The sequence below is a fragment of the Sinohyriopsis cumingii genome, chromosome 12 (genome assembly GCF_028554795.1).
Source record: "Sinohyriopsis cumingii isolate HCF-2022 chromosome 12, ASM2855479v2, whole genome shotgun sequence".
NCBI lineage: Eukaryota > Metazoa > Mollusca > Bivalvia > Unionida > Unionidae > Sinohyriopsis > Sinohyriopsis cumingii.
This window is the reverse complement of record NC_142972.1, coordinates 100,396,381-100,413,320: the sequence shown is the minus strand read 5'-3', so window position 1 is coordinate 100,413,320 and position 16,940 is coordinate 100,396,381. Positions and strand designations below refer to the sequence as shown.

Sequence of the window (16,940 nt, the reverse complement as noted above, 5' to 3'; positions counted from 1 at the left end):
AAACAGATTGAGTGCTTCAGATGCCATAAATCTGGACACAAACAAAGACTTTGTCAATCAATGTATTATGCATACTAGGAAGCTGGCAAAGAGGAGAATGCCATTGCTTCATTTATGAAATATCTAAATGTACCTAGTGAGACTTTGACTCTAACTATTCAATGGACACTACCATATAATAATTTATGCAAAAGTTAATGGATTTTCAGGGTCTGTATGTGACTTTGAAGACGCAAATATAAATGAACATTTAAATATAGAAATAGGATGTCAGAATGATAAAAGTAGTATGGAGACAATCTCAGTGAGTACCCCATTGCATGATGACATACATATGATTGATATGAAACTAAATACAAAAGGTTTGAACATAGGTCATTTAAATATATAAGGCATAGTGGGAAAATGGACCAGATTAAGATAATTTTGTCTTCCAAGGAAAATAATATACATGTTTTAGGACTCAATGAAACCAAATTAAACGTTAACCACAATGATGATCTATTTCACTGTCAAGGCCACAATAAACCATTACACAGGGACAGAGAGACAGCGGGGGGAGGTCTTGCTGTATACATTAGGGAAGATGCAAATGCAGAAAGGCGACTTGACTTAGAGTCACATAAAATTGAGTATCTGGGTGGAAATTTCTCAAAATAATGCAAAATCATTCCTAGTTGGTTTCAATTATAGGTCACCTTCCCCCAAAGCAATCTGGAATGATAACTTTTTGAAACAAATGGAAAATATTCTTGCACAAAAGAAAGCAATATATATATACTTGGAGATATAAATAAGGTCCTTCTCAGTACTTAAATAAGGAACAATTGGATGGAATTTATTGAATCATTAGGCCTAGTCCACCTGGTAAATTAGCCTACAAGGGTAACAGAAAAATCAAGTACTCTTATTGATCACATTTATACCAATCTACAAGACAATGTGGCTTGTGTTAATGTACCGAATGTTAGTCTTAGTGACCATTATCCTACCTTTTTGACAAGAAAGGTTAAATGCAAGAGAAATAAGAAAATTAAACACAAAACGATCACAAACATATTGTTCAAACTTTTTAATAAACAACAATTTCTCAATGAGCTATTTAAAGTTCAATGGAATATGATCCAAAATTTGGATGACATAGATGAAGCTCTGAGGGTGTGGACTGACTTATTTATGGATGTAGTCTCTAAGCATGCACCAGTGAAAGTACATCGAGTAAATAATGAAATCCAACCTAATTCGCTTACTAGTGAAATCCTAAATGCTATGAAAACACGAGACCAATTCAAGGCAATGGGAAATCATGCACAATATAAAGTATGGAGAAATAAAATAACAAGTATCATTAAAAAAGCTTTAAAAAACTTATTATCAATCATTGCTTGAAAACAAAAATAGCAACACAAACTCCATTTGGAAAGTCTTCAATTAACTCGCTGGAGGAACACAAAAAGATCAAACAAATAAAATTCACTCACTTCTGGTAAATGACACCATAGTCACTGATGACACTGACAGTGCAAATGTTTTCAATGATTTTTTCACCAACATTACCACAACATTAAAAGAACCAGTGATGAAGACAACTTTAATGAACTGAAAAGTTCTGCAGTAGCAAAATCTCTAAGGAGGTATGTTTCTCTATTCCACCAGTATTAAAAACCTTTGTTAAAAAATGTCTTAGTGAACTTGATACCAAGAAATCTACAAAACTAGATGAGATTGGTCCACGAATCATTAAATCTTATGCCTCTGCTATTTTAGATAGCTTAACATTCATAATCAATTTAAGAATTGTAACCTCATCTGTCCCAAAAATACAGAAAACAACAAAAGTAACTCCTACTCACAAATTTGGTTCAAAGGATGATGCTGATAACTACGACCAATCTAAATAGTACCAAACTTGTCAAAATTGATTGAAAAACATGTGCATGACTCATTCGTGCCATATTTAACCAAACACTTGCTGCCACACTCTAATCAATCAGGCTTTACACAGAAACATTCATGTGAGACTGCCTTGATCTCCCTAACTGATAAATGGCTTCAAGCACTTGACCAAGGTAGAATAACAGGATCTGTATTTGTAGACTTCAGGAAAGCTTTTGACATGGTGGATCATGAAATCCTTTTGAAGAAACTGAAAATCTACCAATGTGATGAAAGCACAGTTAGATGATTTACTTCATACTTAAGTGAGAGAACACAACATGTCTATATAAATAATGTTCTGTCTGAACCTGGAACAATTAGACATGGAGTACCACAAGGTTCAATTCTAGGTCCATTACTATTTATTTTATCTATTAATAACTTCCCAACTCTTACTAAGGGACTCAATATCATCTACAGATCTCTATGCAGATGACACAACATTGTCAGACATCCAAAACACAAAGCACCAACTCAAAATTTCTTTACAGAATGCCCTAAACAAACTGGACAACTGGTGCACATGCATTGGCATGGTGGTAAATACTGGTAAAACTAAAATATTACTTATCAAAACATAGCAAAAAAGGACAAATCTTGATAGTGATGAACTAAGTCTGACATGGAAGAATACAAATTTGCAAATGGTTCGTCATGATAGACTACTTGGTGTTCTGGTAGATAATAACCTATCATGGACTGAACATGTCAAATATATCAGTAAAAAAAGTGAATTCAAGTTTATGGTTTCTCAGTAGGATAAGACATTTTCTCCCTGAAAGGCACATAAAACTATTTTATAACAGTTGCATACATCTCTATTTAGAATACTGTAATACAGTACGGGTTAATTCAAATGACGAAAGCATAGCAAAGCTGGCACATCTTCAAGAAAGAGCATTTGGGCTAATATCAATCCAGAAAGAAAGCAAGGAAAATTCAGCTGGTAAGTTAAAAATATTTTACCTATTAAAGACTGAATTCGTTTGAGAAAAGCCAAATTAATGTACAGGATATCCAATAATAATGTTCCTAAATATTTACAATCACTATTCCAGTATAGGCTACCTGACAATACTCCCCACCTGCGATCCATGTCTACTAAACAGTATAAAATTCCTAAACCAAATAAGGAATTATTTTAAAAAAAGTATCCAGTACTCTGGAACTTTGCTCTGGAATAGTATTCCAGTTGAGATTAGAAATGCCCACTCTTATTTCCTTTTTCCAAGCCCAACATATCCAGGGGCTTCAGAGATGTAGCTAAAATAAATAAATTCCTTTGTATGAGGGCCTCGAGGCAGATTAATTCTTCAGGTAATTGTGTTAACCTCTTTAAATAAAGTAATTATTATTATTATTCTATTATCTATTTAATGCTCTGTGTGTTTTGTTTTCTTCCTATTTCATAAAACTGAAGTTAAAAAAAAAATTCTTTTGTAATAGGGCCGTAAGGTAGATTAGTTCTTAGCTAATTGTGTTACTCTCTTTAAATAAGGTTGTTATTATTATTATTATTATTATCTTTACATTGTAACTTTTGTTTTTTCTTAAATTTAATATACTACTTTTTCATCAGCCCAATAAAGTAGTACTGTATGGACATGCCATTACTAATGCAGATATACGTACATTAATTCATACTGTGACTGGACATAAAATACGCAATACTAATGAGCTGAAGCTGGCTGAATTTATTTTCTAGAAATCAAAGAAATGTCATTTTCTTCCATCCATTAATCCTTCTAAATGGGTACAAGATAATCTTAAGAAAGCTGAACATTCCCAAATCGAGTAACAAAAATATGTTAAATGTCCAAGTTGACATGTTCACAAGTAAACGTGTAAGGACAGTACAAATTTCTTTCTTATGGACTTTGACCTTTGATTGACAATTCAAGATGGAAGTAGTAGCTTTTTATGGCACCTCAACACAAATGTGGGTACTTGTCAACATCAATAAGTTATGTTTCTAAGGTGTCAATTCAAGCTGTATGCACATATTAAGTTTGGTTTATTTTAGGTCCAGTCAGATCAGAACCATTTTTATTAAGGACCAATTAACACAAGACATCTTTCAGTGAAAGCACCATGTCAACAGGATCATCCTTTAGGGAAGAAGAGTAACAGGATTTCAAGATGGCCACAACTGTAACCATATTTGATGTCAGATCCATACCAGTTTCATTTAGGACCAAACAGATACAAATAACAAGGCTTCTGCTGAAAACAAAATATTGATATGACCATCTGTGCAGAAGTAGGAATAAGATATTCCTGACAACATGAATGGCACCATTTTCATTTAGAACCAACCAGACCCTGGTAAGAATGTGTGTGTAAAGTTTCACAGCAATCCTCAATGGAATTCAGGAGGAGTAGAGATAACACACTTGTGCTAATGCAGATGGATGAATAATGGATAACATGTCACAGGCTAAACATGACTGTTTTATTCCTATGAAAAAAGACTTTGTCAGTATTCCTCAGCAACATGATGTGTCACTATATATATGCACTCTTCTCTAGACCACTCTGACGGCCTAGTGGGAGAGCATCTGCCTTGGACGTGGGAGCTTGCAGGTTCGAACCCCAGCTGGGTCATACCAAAGACTTTTTAAAATGGTACTAACAGCCACTTCACTTGGCGCTCAGCATTAAGAAGTTAGTGTTAGGACTGGTCAGCCTGGTGTCAGGATAATGTGATTGGGTGGGACATCATGCTACATGTCTGCAGCATGATGCCCCAGTGCTAAACATCACTATAAACTGCCACACTGCAGACATTATAGCAATATGACTGAACAATTGCTAAAGCTACATTAAAAATCTAAATCACACACACACATGCACACTCTTCTCTATATAATTACTTAAATAATCTACATATGTCTGATATAACTTAACTTGCTTTAAATATGAACCAACCACAATTATTGAACAGAAGTAGATATTACTGAATCATACTTGTAGTCTATCTCCAGTAGGTGCTGAAAATACTTGCAGAAATATTTAGAATGATAGTGAGTGTAAAGTGTAATTCTGGATAAAATGAAAGGCAGTGAAATCACAATATTCAAAAGATCTGTAATTTGTCTGCTTTTTGCTGTTTATCTTAATTTTATAATAAAAAAGAGCCTAGAGTTGGCATCTTTAAAAAGGGAATCATCTGTATTTTATTGTTAATAATGTTAGTTGAATTTGAAGTGGTTTACGAAAAAAGCATATTGTTTTTAAATTCTTATTTATACTGAATAATTAATTAACAAAACATAAATCTGATCATTTTGTTGACAAATAGCATTTAATATATAAATACAATAAATGATGACTATACATGTGTCAAGCTGAAAATAACAAAAAGTTTAATTTAGCAGTATCATTTTAAGTTGTCTTGTTACTTTGGAGTTTTTTGTTGGACAATGAGATCATTTGTATGCATCAGAAATACACAAACAATGCCTGGCTTGGTTAGGGTAAATCAGTTCTAAAACGAGAGTTCAGCATCTTGCCAAAATTTATTGGTGAATCTTGTATTCTAAAATACCATCAAGTTGATATGTATATTGATTATGTATCATATTGTATCATAGGCTCTGTATCCTGAACTGTATCCATGCGCAGAACAAGTGTTTCATTTTACCTGTAAAATTATAACATTGTTTCAATTTTTTTCAATAACCCCAATTTTTGACCCAATTAGGGTCGTTTGGCTCTGTGTTTTACTTCTGGAATGAATGCTGCACAAACCGTCTTATTTAGCAAATGAGATTGGAGAAAAGAGATCATATACTACAAGAAATGCCTAACTGTTGGGGGGGGGGGGCAGAAATAATTAAAGAAGTTTATAATATAATTGTTTATGTAGTGTATTCATTTACTTACTGGACTCATCTAACTTGCCCAAAGAATTGACAAGCTTCCGTGCCTTAAAGTATTGAAACATTGGTGCCCTCTTGTTGGGATCTTCATCAAAAATCCATACATTGACCCGAGCCCTTGTCAAAGCCGTGTACAGATGCTTGAGTTCTGAGTTCAGCACTTTATGCAGATTTGGGTCAAAGTGCAATGGCCTTGACCTTCCTTCTTGTTGCAGCACACCTGGAATAGAAGATAATTTTCAATTTCTTACAGAATGAAAACTGAAATTCAAAAAAATCTAAAGCTCTGATCAATTCGTTTTAATTAATATTTTAGCCATATCTGGCATCCAAGATCAGCAATAATGAATTCTTGGTTCAATTTTTAAAGTCATTATACCAAAGCTGACCTGTAAAATGATAACTTAATATCTACACTAAAATGTCATGTGGTGTTTATACTCATGGTCAATTGGCTCAAATCTGCAGTGTTTATGCAACTATTATTGTAAATGCAAGATCGTTTAATCCAACTTTTATGGTGAGCACCTTGCATTTTTTAATTCTATTTAATTAGGCAAAGGAAAGGGATTCACTCACTATAATTTGAAACACAAAGCTCTAAACAGATGAACTTGTCATGGCAAATTAAAGTTAGAAGAAGATTGGCATTCGGGGGATTGACCCATCTAAATGATGCGGAATGCTTCAATCCAACTCTTTCTGGGTTTCATCCACACAAGCAACATTTCTTGTAAAGGTATGAAGTTCATAAGTAACAACTCTTTCCAAAATTTCAAAAATCAATAAAAGCATCCAGGTTTAAAAGATAAAATGTTAAATAGTTCTGAACCTATGCTAATTGCAAGCTATATTGGTTAATAAATGTGCTGTAGTGTAGACTCATCATTGATTGAAAATGGGTGTAAATTCCATTAAACCAGAGCGCCATAAAAAGTAGTGGTGGATATTAAACTGAAAACATATTTCTCCAAACATACATGGCTCCCACACTTTTTTTAATGTTATTTTCCAGGATTTTTCAAGGATGAAATTTATTTTTTCAAGGTAAAGATTATAAAACATGCTTTTTTAAATCAAAATGTTTATATTTCAATACTCTCCCAAACATCTGATTCTAATATATCATGGTGCACAAATAAACAAAATATCTCAGAAGAAACAAGTTTGCCCCCTGTATATATTAGAGATGAAATGATTCATCAATGTATCAAAACATCAATACTTCTGCTGTAATGGCACACATATCGATACAAGAGATAAAGAATCAATACAAAATGATACTTACTGTAAGTTATTTTAGTCCTCATAAGTCATGAATAATTATTATTAGTTTGCCTTACTATTCTTTAAATATAGAATTCATCTGAAATAGCCTTTGCAGTCCTCAGCACTTATTTGTATTAATAAGAAAATGTAAATGACTATTGAGAATATTTGCTCACCATCTTCAAATTAAAACAAAGTGACAATGTTTGCAATCTTCCCACTCACCCATTCCATGCTACTTATTTTAACAAAAAAGCATGTTCAGCATATAGGATACTATCCAAACGTGTTCCACATGTATAGTCAAGTACTTTACTCATCATTTAATAACCACTTTTACGCGAAAAATGTACACTGAATTTTATCTTTTCTATTTTGTTCAATTTAAAAGCTACACTATCAGTATCCCACAAGGTGAAATTTGACTTACTACTCTAAGGAATGACCGTACGTTTTCTAATCCAGGTTTCTTCTCAATATTTGCAACCTATTTTGCATATTTGGACATTTATTTTGGGTTGTGGGGTCAGAGCCAAGTACCTATTAAAAAACTGGAATTTGAAACCACAGTGCAGTAATGGCATATAGTAACTGCTTACCAGTAGGCCTAGCAACTTTAAATGATATTACATGAGGTCAAACTGATTTGAAATCATCTGGAAAATGAGTTGTTTTAAAATTGCAAGTCTTATAATAATGTCTTTAATATGATGATAGACAAGATGAAACTACAGCTTTGATAAAACCTGACCTGGTTCTCACCATTTGCATTGGTACACACATGCCTATACAAATTTCTCAACACTGAAGGGCCAATAGTCACATGATATAAAAAACAATCCCCTTTCTAATGCTGTACAAAGACTAAAAAATATTAAACAAAAGTCTCATACCTCTAGTGAAATCTCAAAAGGACATATAATTCACAAAATATTTATTATAATAACAAAAACCAGAAACGTTTCACTGTCACAGCAACCTGGGCAGAGGCAGTCATCATGCTGAAAGCACATGTCAATGTGTTGGTCACACGATACAATGAAAGCACTGTTGATATCCATGTTCCATCAATTGTACCCAGGATGTTGTTCATGGGAAAATATGTACTGAATTTTGTGTTCATTTGTTGTTTTTTTATCACAAACATTAAGCAACTTTCATTTAATATTATTCTTTTTCTATAATATTTGAAACTGATACTGTTTGTATCACATGACATGCTGAACCTATGACATGAATATGCAGATGGTGAGATTTGTGTACTTGTATGACTAGCAATGCAAATGGCACATACCAGGTTATATGTTATCAACGCTGTAGTTTCATCCATTATCAGTATATTAAATATATATAAATACATATCTGTTTTAATATTCTCAATTTTCTGAGAAAATAAATAAATTACCTATTGATTTCATTCAGGTATGACTCAAAGTAACATCGTTTACATTTTCTATGTCGACAGGTAAGTTACTACTATATGCCACCACCATACTGGCTTATGGTGAAGCTAGACTGGTTTTCAAACCATCCATTTATCCAGACTACTAGATGAATCTAATCTAGTGAGCGTGTGGATTTACTTTTCAAGTATCTTTACACATGAACCTCATTGATATATACTGCAACCTCCAAATATTCTGGTCAGAACTCAATAAATTTAAATATAATTTGCAATCAGTTCAGTTATGACTCAATTATGAAATCATTTCTCTCGAGTGATAGTAGAATATTCCTGGGTTTTTCCCAACTTTGATTAATGCTTGCAAAATTCCATGGTCTTTTCAGAAGGGAAAATGTTGATCATTTCTCCTGACATGTTCCCAATTTCCTGGTAGTGAGATAACTTTTATGGTAGCATAAAGTGCTCACTTTATGACAAAAGACCAAGCATAATGGTACAGAAAGCTGAGTAAAACTTGCCATTATATCACATTTTAGCCGGCATAAAATTTGTGATTACATGCTGTGACAGGTATCATACTATACTGCAATTATATCAGGAATCAGTAATGTAATGTTCTGGAACATGGCTTGACATTTTTGAAAATAAAGTTCCATCTCTCAATTGCTGGAAAGAAAATCTTGCACTGGTTTATAGCAAAAAAACACCATATTATACCCATTACATTTTTTAAAGAAAAAATTTTATCTAAAAGAAAATGAAATGGCTCGATCTAAAAGACACACCACACTCAAGCAAATCATTAGTGCCTTATAGTGGATGAATTCGCTGTGTCTGTTAATTGTCTTAAAAAATGGTGTAACTAAAGTGGGATGATTAAGCTTACTCTATAGTCCATACTTGTGAGAGATATTGTGCTGATTTTAGAGCATGTGTTAAAAAAGATAAGACGTGTCAACATTGAGACCTAGAATTTACTAGCAACACTACTGATATAATAGGCAGAGAAACTTTAGTATGCCAACATCTGGGAAAGATATTTATCAGAAAGGTCCAGCAAATACAATGTATACTTACTCAACAAATCAGAAAATATTTAGTGGGCTTAAAAAAATTGCATAAATTTCAAAATATTTGGATGATTTGCAGTCTTATATGAACTTGAAACATTAAACTATGCCACCAGTAGTAAACCACAAAAAAAGCAAATTTTTGTTTTTTAATACACAATGATTCCAAAAGTTTGATTTATCCCAAATATCTTTCACAACATCCCATTTGTCTACCATGCTGACCTATGTGACATGTGTCAACATGTAATTCAAGGACCATAAATATAAATACTGTGCAATATTCATAATTAATCTTTTACAAATACAACTGTTATGAACATGTTTTTGTAAAATTTAGAATTAGGTTCTCATGAAAAATGAAAATATTTTTTTATCATGAAATCTTTAACAAATTTACTGGGGAACAGCCATACATGCCTTACTGATGGAAACTATCAAAGTGCCAGTACAGTGAAAATGTACCATGGTAAGTACCACTGGAAAAAAAAACATCACAGTAAACCAGTATGCCCATAATACTCTGGATTTTGATGAACACTGGCACACAACATTTTTGAAGGACAGATATAGGCTATAAATCTGGCAAAATATGTAAAGAAGTTGCAGACAAGAGTACACTGAACACACCAGTATGTGGACTTGGTCACATAAATATCTTATATACTCTATGGAATGGGGGATGTGGGTCTTGTGTGAAAGCAAGTTACAAGTAGGATTTTTGATTACTTTCATCAATCTGTACCAGACTTTCACTGCCAATAGATGAGGCTCCTTGTTGAGAATCTTTCTGATTTGACAGCAATTCTTCCAAGTATTCAGTCACTACCCGCCATTCCTTGTCTGCCTGAAATTGGAAAGTGTAATAATGTACATCCAATTTAAATGCGTGCATTTCAAGAGATTATCAAATTATCAGATGACTTAAATAGAATAAAAAGAATTAATCATGTGTGGCCTCTATTGCTGATATCATTTTAACTAAATGGATTTGGCAATTTCAAACATCATTATCTATGATGCAGATTAAAATAAAAAAATAAAAACCAAGAAAACTAGATTCATGATTTGGAAAACAATCTATATTCTCTTACTGCTGCAACATTATGCATCAAAAGATCCCAGTGGACATGATATTGCCCATCTGGATAACGCACCATAACAGTTGATCATTTCATTTGTATGAATACAACACAATACAAATTATCTCTGAAACTTTACAGATTAGTTTTACCTAGGTAACTATAGAGTCAGGTACAATTTCTTTCTAAAGATCAAGGCATAATTAATACATGAAGATCTTGCTGATAATCAACGCAATCCAGTATAAATCTACCTGTCATGATTTATTAATATTTCACAAAAAAAACGTATCTAGAAAGATAACAATCCCAGTCATTCAGCTGCAAAACCACATCATTACTGTGCGCCAGTGTCACCTAATTAAACATATGAATCTCCAACATAGCAGGATTTCTCTCCCAAACTTAAGGTTGTCTCCTGTCCCTCACTAAAATCTCCTGCATACCCAAAATTATTGGTGCAAAGTGTTGTTTTCTTCTTTTTTTCATATTCTGATTCCACAGTATTATACACATTGTAATATTATCTGTGACCATGTGACTGAACTGGCTTAAGCAGGGGAAAAACCAGGTAGTTGCTGATTTCACGCTTTAATACTGTCATCGTGGTTGACTGGCTGCATTATTTGAAGTTTGTTGAGGTGGATTATGCTATGTGTAAGAAGAAATAATTCGGAAAGAATTAAAGACATTAACTGATCATGGTTAGGTTACTAAAGAGCGTACTTAGCATAAAACAATTAACATTACTTTGAATCTCTCTGCATGGTATGTTTTGCATTGGTGCTTAAAATTGTTGAGATAGATTAGACTCCATACTATGTATTATTGAAAGTAATTTGGACAGGTATCACGTAATTGTGTATTTGTAAGGTATATGCATTAGATCTGAACTAAAATGTACTGGTTTTGTTTCTGTGTACAGCATTAGCAAGGAGTTTATTTATGTCTTACATTATTTCAAAACAGTGAGTTTGATTAATCTCGGGATGTATGAGCAGAATGCTTGCAAGGAGAAAACCGATAAACTTATGCTTTCTGCATCATTGCCATGGTACCTATAGGCTTTAGGTAGACACTAATGTCACAACATAAACGTTCTTGTCAGGAAGCTGTACACATTACAGGAAGTAAATCTTTAGTTATAGAGGTACATGAAATATCAAATTGTATTTTCTTTTGGCTCTCTGTATGACATGATAGAACCCTTTGATATATTGGATGTTCTAATATTCAGTCTCAATTTTACTGAACGCCAGACATGTCATATAACATTATTTTATTTGATACACTAGTCTGTTTTCAAGGTAGCCATTCTATAGCTGCACAAATTAATAATTCTATTCTGAGCTGCTTGTGTTTGGATGTTTGGAGGTGTAACCATGTGCTTGAATTTGTAGGTGTGATTTTGACCATTGAGCTAATAGCTTGGATGCAAATTCATAGTAATTGGCTGGTTGTTGTATAGCATGTGTGCTGCTGTCCATGACGATTTTGGTGATGATGTTGGTCACAAGGCTATCTCATGATTGGGGACCAAAGTTTTGGGACCAATGGGTCTGTTGCAAGCAGGGAGGGCTCTAGAACGATCCTTCAGCAGACTGGGAGGGGCAGGCCATGTGTGGTTGCTCTTTTATCATCCAACAGGGACTGAAGATATTTTGTGGTCATCAACAGGATGCCACAAGTTATATGTTTCCCTTTTTTTTCAAAATTCATCAGTATCACTGAGTGAAAATTTGAAACGCATTTGGTATATGAGTGAAATCATATATATTTGTAAACATCCTACTGGTAGATCAAATATTATCCATTTTTGAACAAATTCCATACTTTATTCAATAATAGGGTAATTAGTAACAATCTTTACATTTGCTAATTAAGCAATAACCCAATTTAGCATTTCTACTTGAAAAGACATGCTTTAAGAGTCAAACACATTTTCATTCATCTTTTCATACTGCATAAATGGCATATATATGACAGAACCAGGATTTGAAACCATTAGATTTAAAAGTTTCCTCAGTATACTGACCTCTAAAGCAGTAGACTTTTTGATTGGCATATGTAGTATGTTCTTCAAAGGGATTAAAAACAAAATAAGTGCATTTGTTTGCAAACAACAGATTTACTCTTTACAGTCTTCAACACAGATTGGATTTTGGTTCTGAAGGCAATGTTACAGTAATACTGAGTCAGTACATTGCCAGTTAATGATAAAGGATTGTTATTTATCTTATAGTTCGTTGCAAAGATTTTTTAAAATAACAACCAATAGGATTTTAAGATTTCATTGCAAGTTCACTGACACGTGACCAGTAATGATATCTGCTGCAATTAGTAAGCTTCACATTTAACCAGGCCTTCAATTGTTCTCTGGTCCTGATTTCTCCCTGAAACAAATTGTATTCTGTGAAGAATTGAGAATTTTCTTTCTGTATCTGTGTTTGCAAATAAGTTCAACTGGTAGCCATAGAGCTCCGGTTGGTGTGTTTGTAAGGTTGCTGACTGCTCTCCATCAGTACCACAAGTTATGTTCACTCTACTGACGATGTTCCTGACTTGGACTTAAAATATATTCCTGAATCTAGTCCTATTTTTCTTCATTGCTTAGTTCAAAAAGGTCTGCTGGCAGGTTTCATCACTTTAAATAATTAAAACCAATATTGATTTAGACTTGAAAAAATCAAAGAAAAAATATGCGTTTATGATTAACTAATATGATTAATTAATTCTCTTGTAATATATTGCTAGCTAATATTATATCTATGCATTGAACTTATTTGCATGAAAACAACAAATACTTTATCGAGTCAAATAAACCAGCTCTGAACTTCTTTTACTCGCCTATATGCTTAAACTGATATCAAAGTTTTGTTGAACTTGTAATTATTTCTCAGCCAGCAGTTTTCTAGCATTTGAAGAAAGCATGTTTCGACAAATGGCCATTACTTGAACACAATATGCAAGAGCTGTCCTTAAATATTTCTCTTAAAACATCTTGCACAATACTCTAAGAACTAAACATGATCAAAAAAATCAAAATACTTAAGTGTGTCTGCTGAGGTCATTATTATGATTGCTCTCTCCATCTTGTCTCCTCTCAACCAATGGTCAGCTGATTTTTTAACAAAGGCTCAGAACATAAGACATAATAACTGCCTTTGTTCTTGTATTAATTATAACACCTCAACTAAAAATAAAGCCTGCATTTGGCCTTAAACAATCAAAATTCCAACAATAAGGTAATCAATTAAGAGCCTGTTTTGTGCATGTGTCAGCTGTTCATTAACATTTCTAATTGTATTGCTCTGCCATGCATCATCACATCGGACATTGTACTGGTGGAATATTTCCAGTTCACAGTATACAGATTCTGACTAGTTTTTCTTAAGTGTTGAGAAAACAGGTCAAGATACTGTGGGTTTTTTAAAATAATTTTTTGGTAAAAATACTCTCAATTTTCAAATGTGGTACATCTATAAAATTGCATGTGCAGTAGCCAGCCTTTAAAATGCTATTTTTGATCCAACTCCAGTGGAATCATATGTATGATAAAGTCTTAGGATCAACATTTGAATATTTTTTAACGTAGGACACAGATGCAAGTCCCATTACTCAACCCCTCATCCCCTTATTAATCATGCTTGAATACAAATATTTCTTCATAATCTTTAAATATATATTTACCTAAATGGTGGGAACTTAAGTAATAACTTCAGAACTCTGACCATGAGACAAAATCCCATGTCCTAATGCTCTTAAGCATATTAAGAAGCATTTTCTCTCTCACACACCTGTTGTAAGTGAACTTTACAATCTCTGTCCTCAAAGTCAATGAAATTACCATTCATGTCTTACTATCATAAATTTCGTTTCTAAAAAGTCCCCATCCCAAAAGTACCAATGTCATGGAAGAGCAGAAAATTTTAGCACATCCATAGACCAGTCATTCATATCTTGAGTTTTTCAAGCTTCTATTTAAATTGTGTATATTTTGTGTAACATTAATCACAAAAACATGTTTGGATCTGCAGCATGACTTAACTGATATGTTTGGATCTGCAGCATGACTTAACTGATATGTTTTAATAATAATAATAATAATGATAATAATAATGATAATAATAATAATTATTTAAAACAAAAAATGAATTTATCAAGTACAATTGAGGCCATTAATAAAGCATCTACTAAAAGTAAGTTCTCTCATCTATAAAATATTTTAAAAACCTCTCTACCTGGGAGTCTGTAAAGAAATTGTACAGAAGTACATCGTCAAATTCCAGTCCTTTGGCTTCATAAATTGTTAAGACCAGTCCCAGTTTCAGTTCCTCAGGAATGGACTCTTTAGCCGCTTCATTAACCACCAAGATTGCCTGGTGAGCGCCAAACTCAATTGCTGAGGTCTTCCGACGATTTCCCCGAAGCAGCATGGCAAGGTCACTGACACTTGATGACTCAATTAGAATTGGTTGTGGACCATCACTGAAGAGCCCTTGATCTTTCTCTAATCGGTCAAAAGATTCAGGGAAAAACTTAACAAGCAGGTCTAGAATACTTGATGCAAGGGAGAGAATTCCCTCATGGGAGCGATAGTTTTGTACAAGCTGATAGACCTGTTTTGGGACTTGAATTGCTTTTTTTTTCCACTTAGCTTGTATGGCCTCATTTGCATGGTAGAAAAGGGATTTTAGGTCTTCAAAGCGGAAAGAGATTCCCCTCATGATGCTCTGTGCAGTGTCTCCAGTCAGAAACATCTGGTTAGGATTCCTACAAATCTGAATTAAAAGGTACTGTTCAGCCTGTGTAAAATCTTGGATTTCATCAACAAAGATTTGATGAATATCAAACAGCTGCTCTTCCTGAAGATTTTGAATACGTTTGTAGACATTATGGACTAGATCTGTCTCATCAAAGAGCTTATTATCTCTCATGATATTATTATACTGTTTGAAAAGCTCATAAATTTTGTCCCTTTCTCCAGGAAAGTGTGGAGCTCTTTTCTTTCCGATCTTATGATAAGTCTCCTTGCTGACATATCCCTTTGGTTCAGAAAGAGCCTCATACGAACCCTTGATAAACGATATAAATTCTGTCCAGACAAGTGTGGGATGATAGCTCTCTTTGTTTTTCATTTTAGGCCATACTTCCTGGACAAAGACTTCGTAGGTCACTTCACGTTTAGGGTCCAGTTTGGTCTAAAAGAAAATTCAGTGGGGAATTATGTCATTCACTGTAAATAATTTCATGCAACAAGAGTATGGCGAAGGCATGATAGTCATCCTATATGAGATAAGCAATACAGCTGCTTTTATACTTATTTAAAGAGAGTGTTGGACTTAAATTAACAAATGTATGACAATCTGTTGAAACCTTTTGGCTTAGCAAAGAAACATTTAAACCATATTTCTCTAGTTATTGAATAGTGACCTTCACAAGAAAGCTAATAACACTAAAATAGTTAATCTGGTTGCTGCTCTAAATACAAACCACATTTAATCAAAATCTCCAGTTCCCAAAACGTCAGCTATTGTCTGCAAATGACACCGCAGAGGTAAAATTTACAAACAAAAGCTTCAATAGAGAAATATTTTTCTTGGGCTTTAAATCAGTTGTTTTAAGAATATTCTCAATTTTCAAGCTATTATGAGAACATGCCAATCCAGTTATATTCTACTTGTCTACTTGGAAATGACCTTTAAAGTGCTAACTCAAATCTACAGCTTTCTTCCTTCATCTTTGGGCAAGGTAAATGTGAAAATGTATTTCAATCTGTCCACTGGAGCTTAAGTTTTAATGTGGAAATGATACGGAACTAGCAAAATCTCTTTTTGGTAACCTGGCCTTAAAATAAACAGAATTATTCCAAAGGCTAAAGGAACAAGTGAATTCACTGAACTTATGTTCTCAGCAGTAAATAGCTGCACCAAAAATTGGGCTGAAATACAAAAATATATTAGGTCAGGATTAAAAAATGATTGGGTCTGAATTCTGCTAAACAATGATGTAGGATGCAGAAAATGTTTGCAAATACCCGTGAAGTTCCCACTGCTTCCTCCTTTTGATCCTCTTCCTCCTGCCTTTCACTGTCACTGTAATCAGAACCCTCCTCATCCCCCTCTATATCAGAATCCTCTTCCAGCAGTAATAGGATGCTGAGTGGATCATCGTCATCTGACCAGCCTTGGACGCTTGCCTGTTTTGAAACAATGACATAATTAGCTGATGGATAAATATAAGCACTATTATATTAGAATTAGCCAATGATTGTAGGGCAATATACAGTTCCTTA

General features: G+C 33.6%; 1 protein-coding gene across 1 annotated transcript in view; it reads right to left on the bottom strand.

Moving 5' to 3' along the window:
• LOC149787092 (TPR and ankyrin repeat-containing protein 1-like) overlaps positions 1-16,940 on the bottom strand; it is a 129,027-nt gene that overhangs the window by 43,483 nt on the left and 68,604 nt on the right. Inside the window, exons 18-21 of the mRNA XM_089976042.1 lie at positions 16,683-16,844; positions 14,887-15,846; positions 10,293-10,410; positions 5,824-6,039 (exon numbers count right to left, since the gene is read on the bottom strand). Coding sequence (XP_089832168.1) covers positions 5,824-6,039; positions 10,293-10,410; positions 14,887-15,846; positions 16,683-16,844 — 1,456 coding nt within the window. The remainder of the gene's footprint in view (positions 1-5,823; positions 6,040-10,292; positions 10,411-14,886; positions 15,847-16,682; positions 16,845-16,940) is intronic.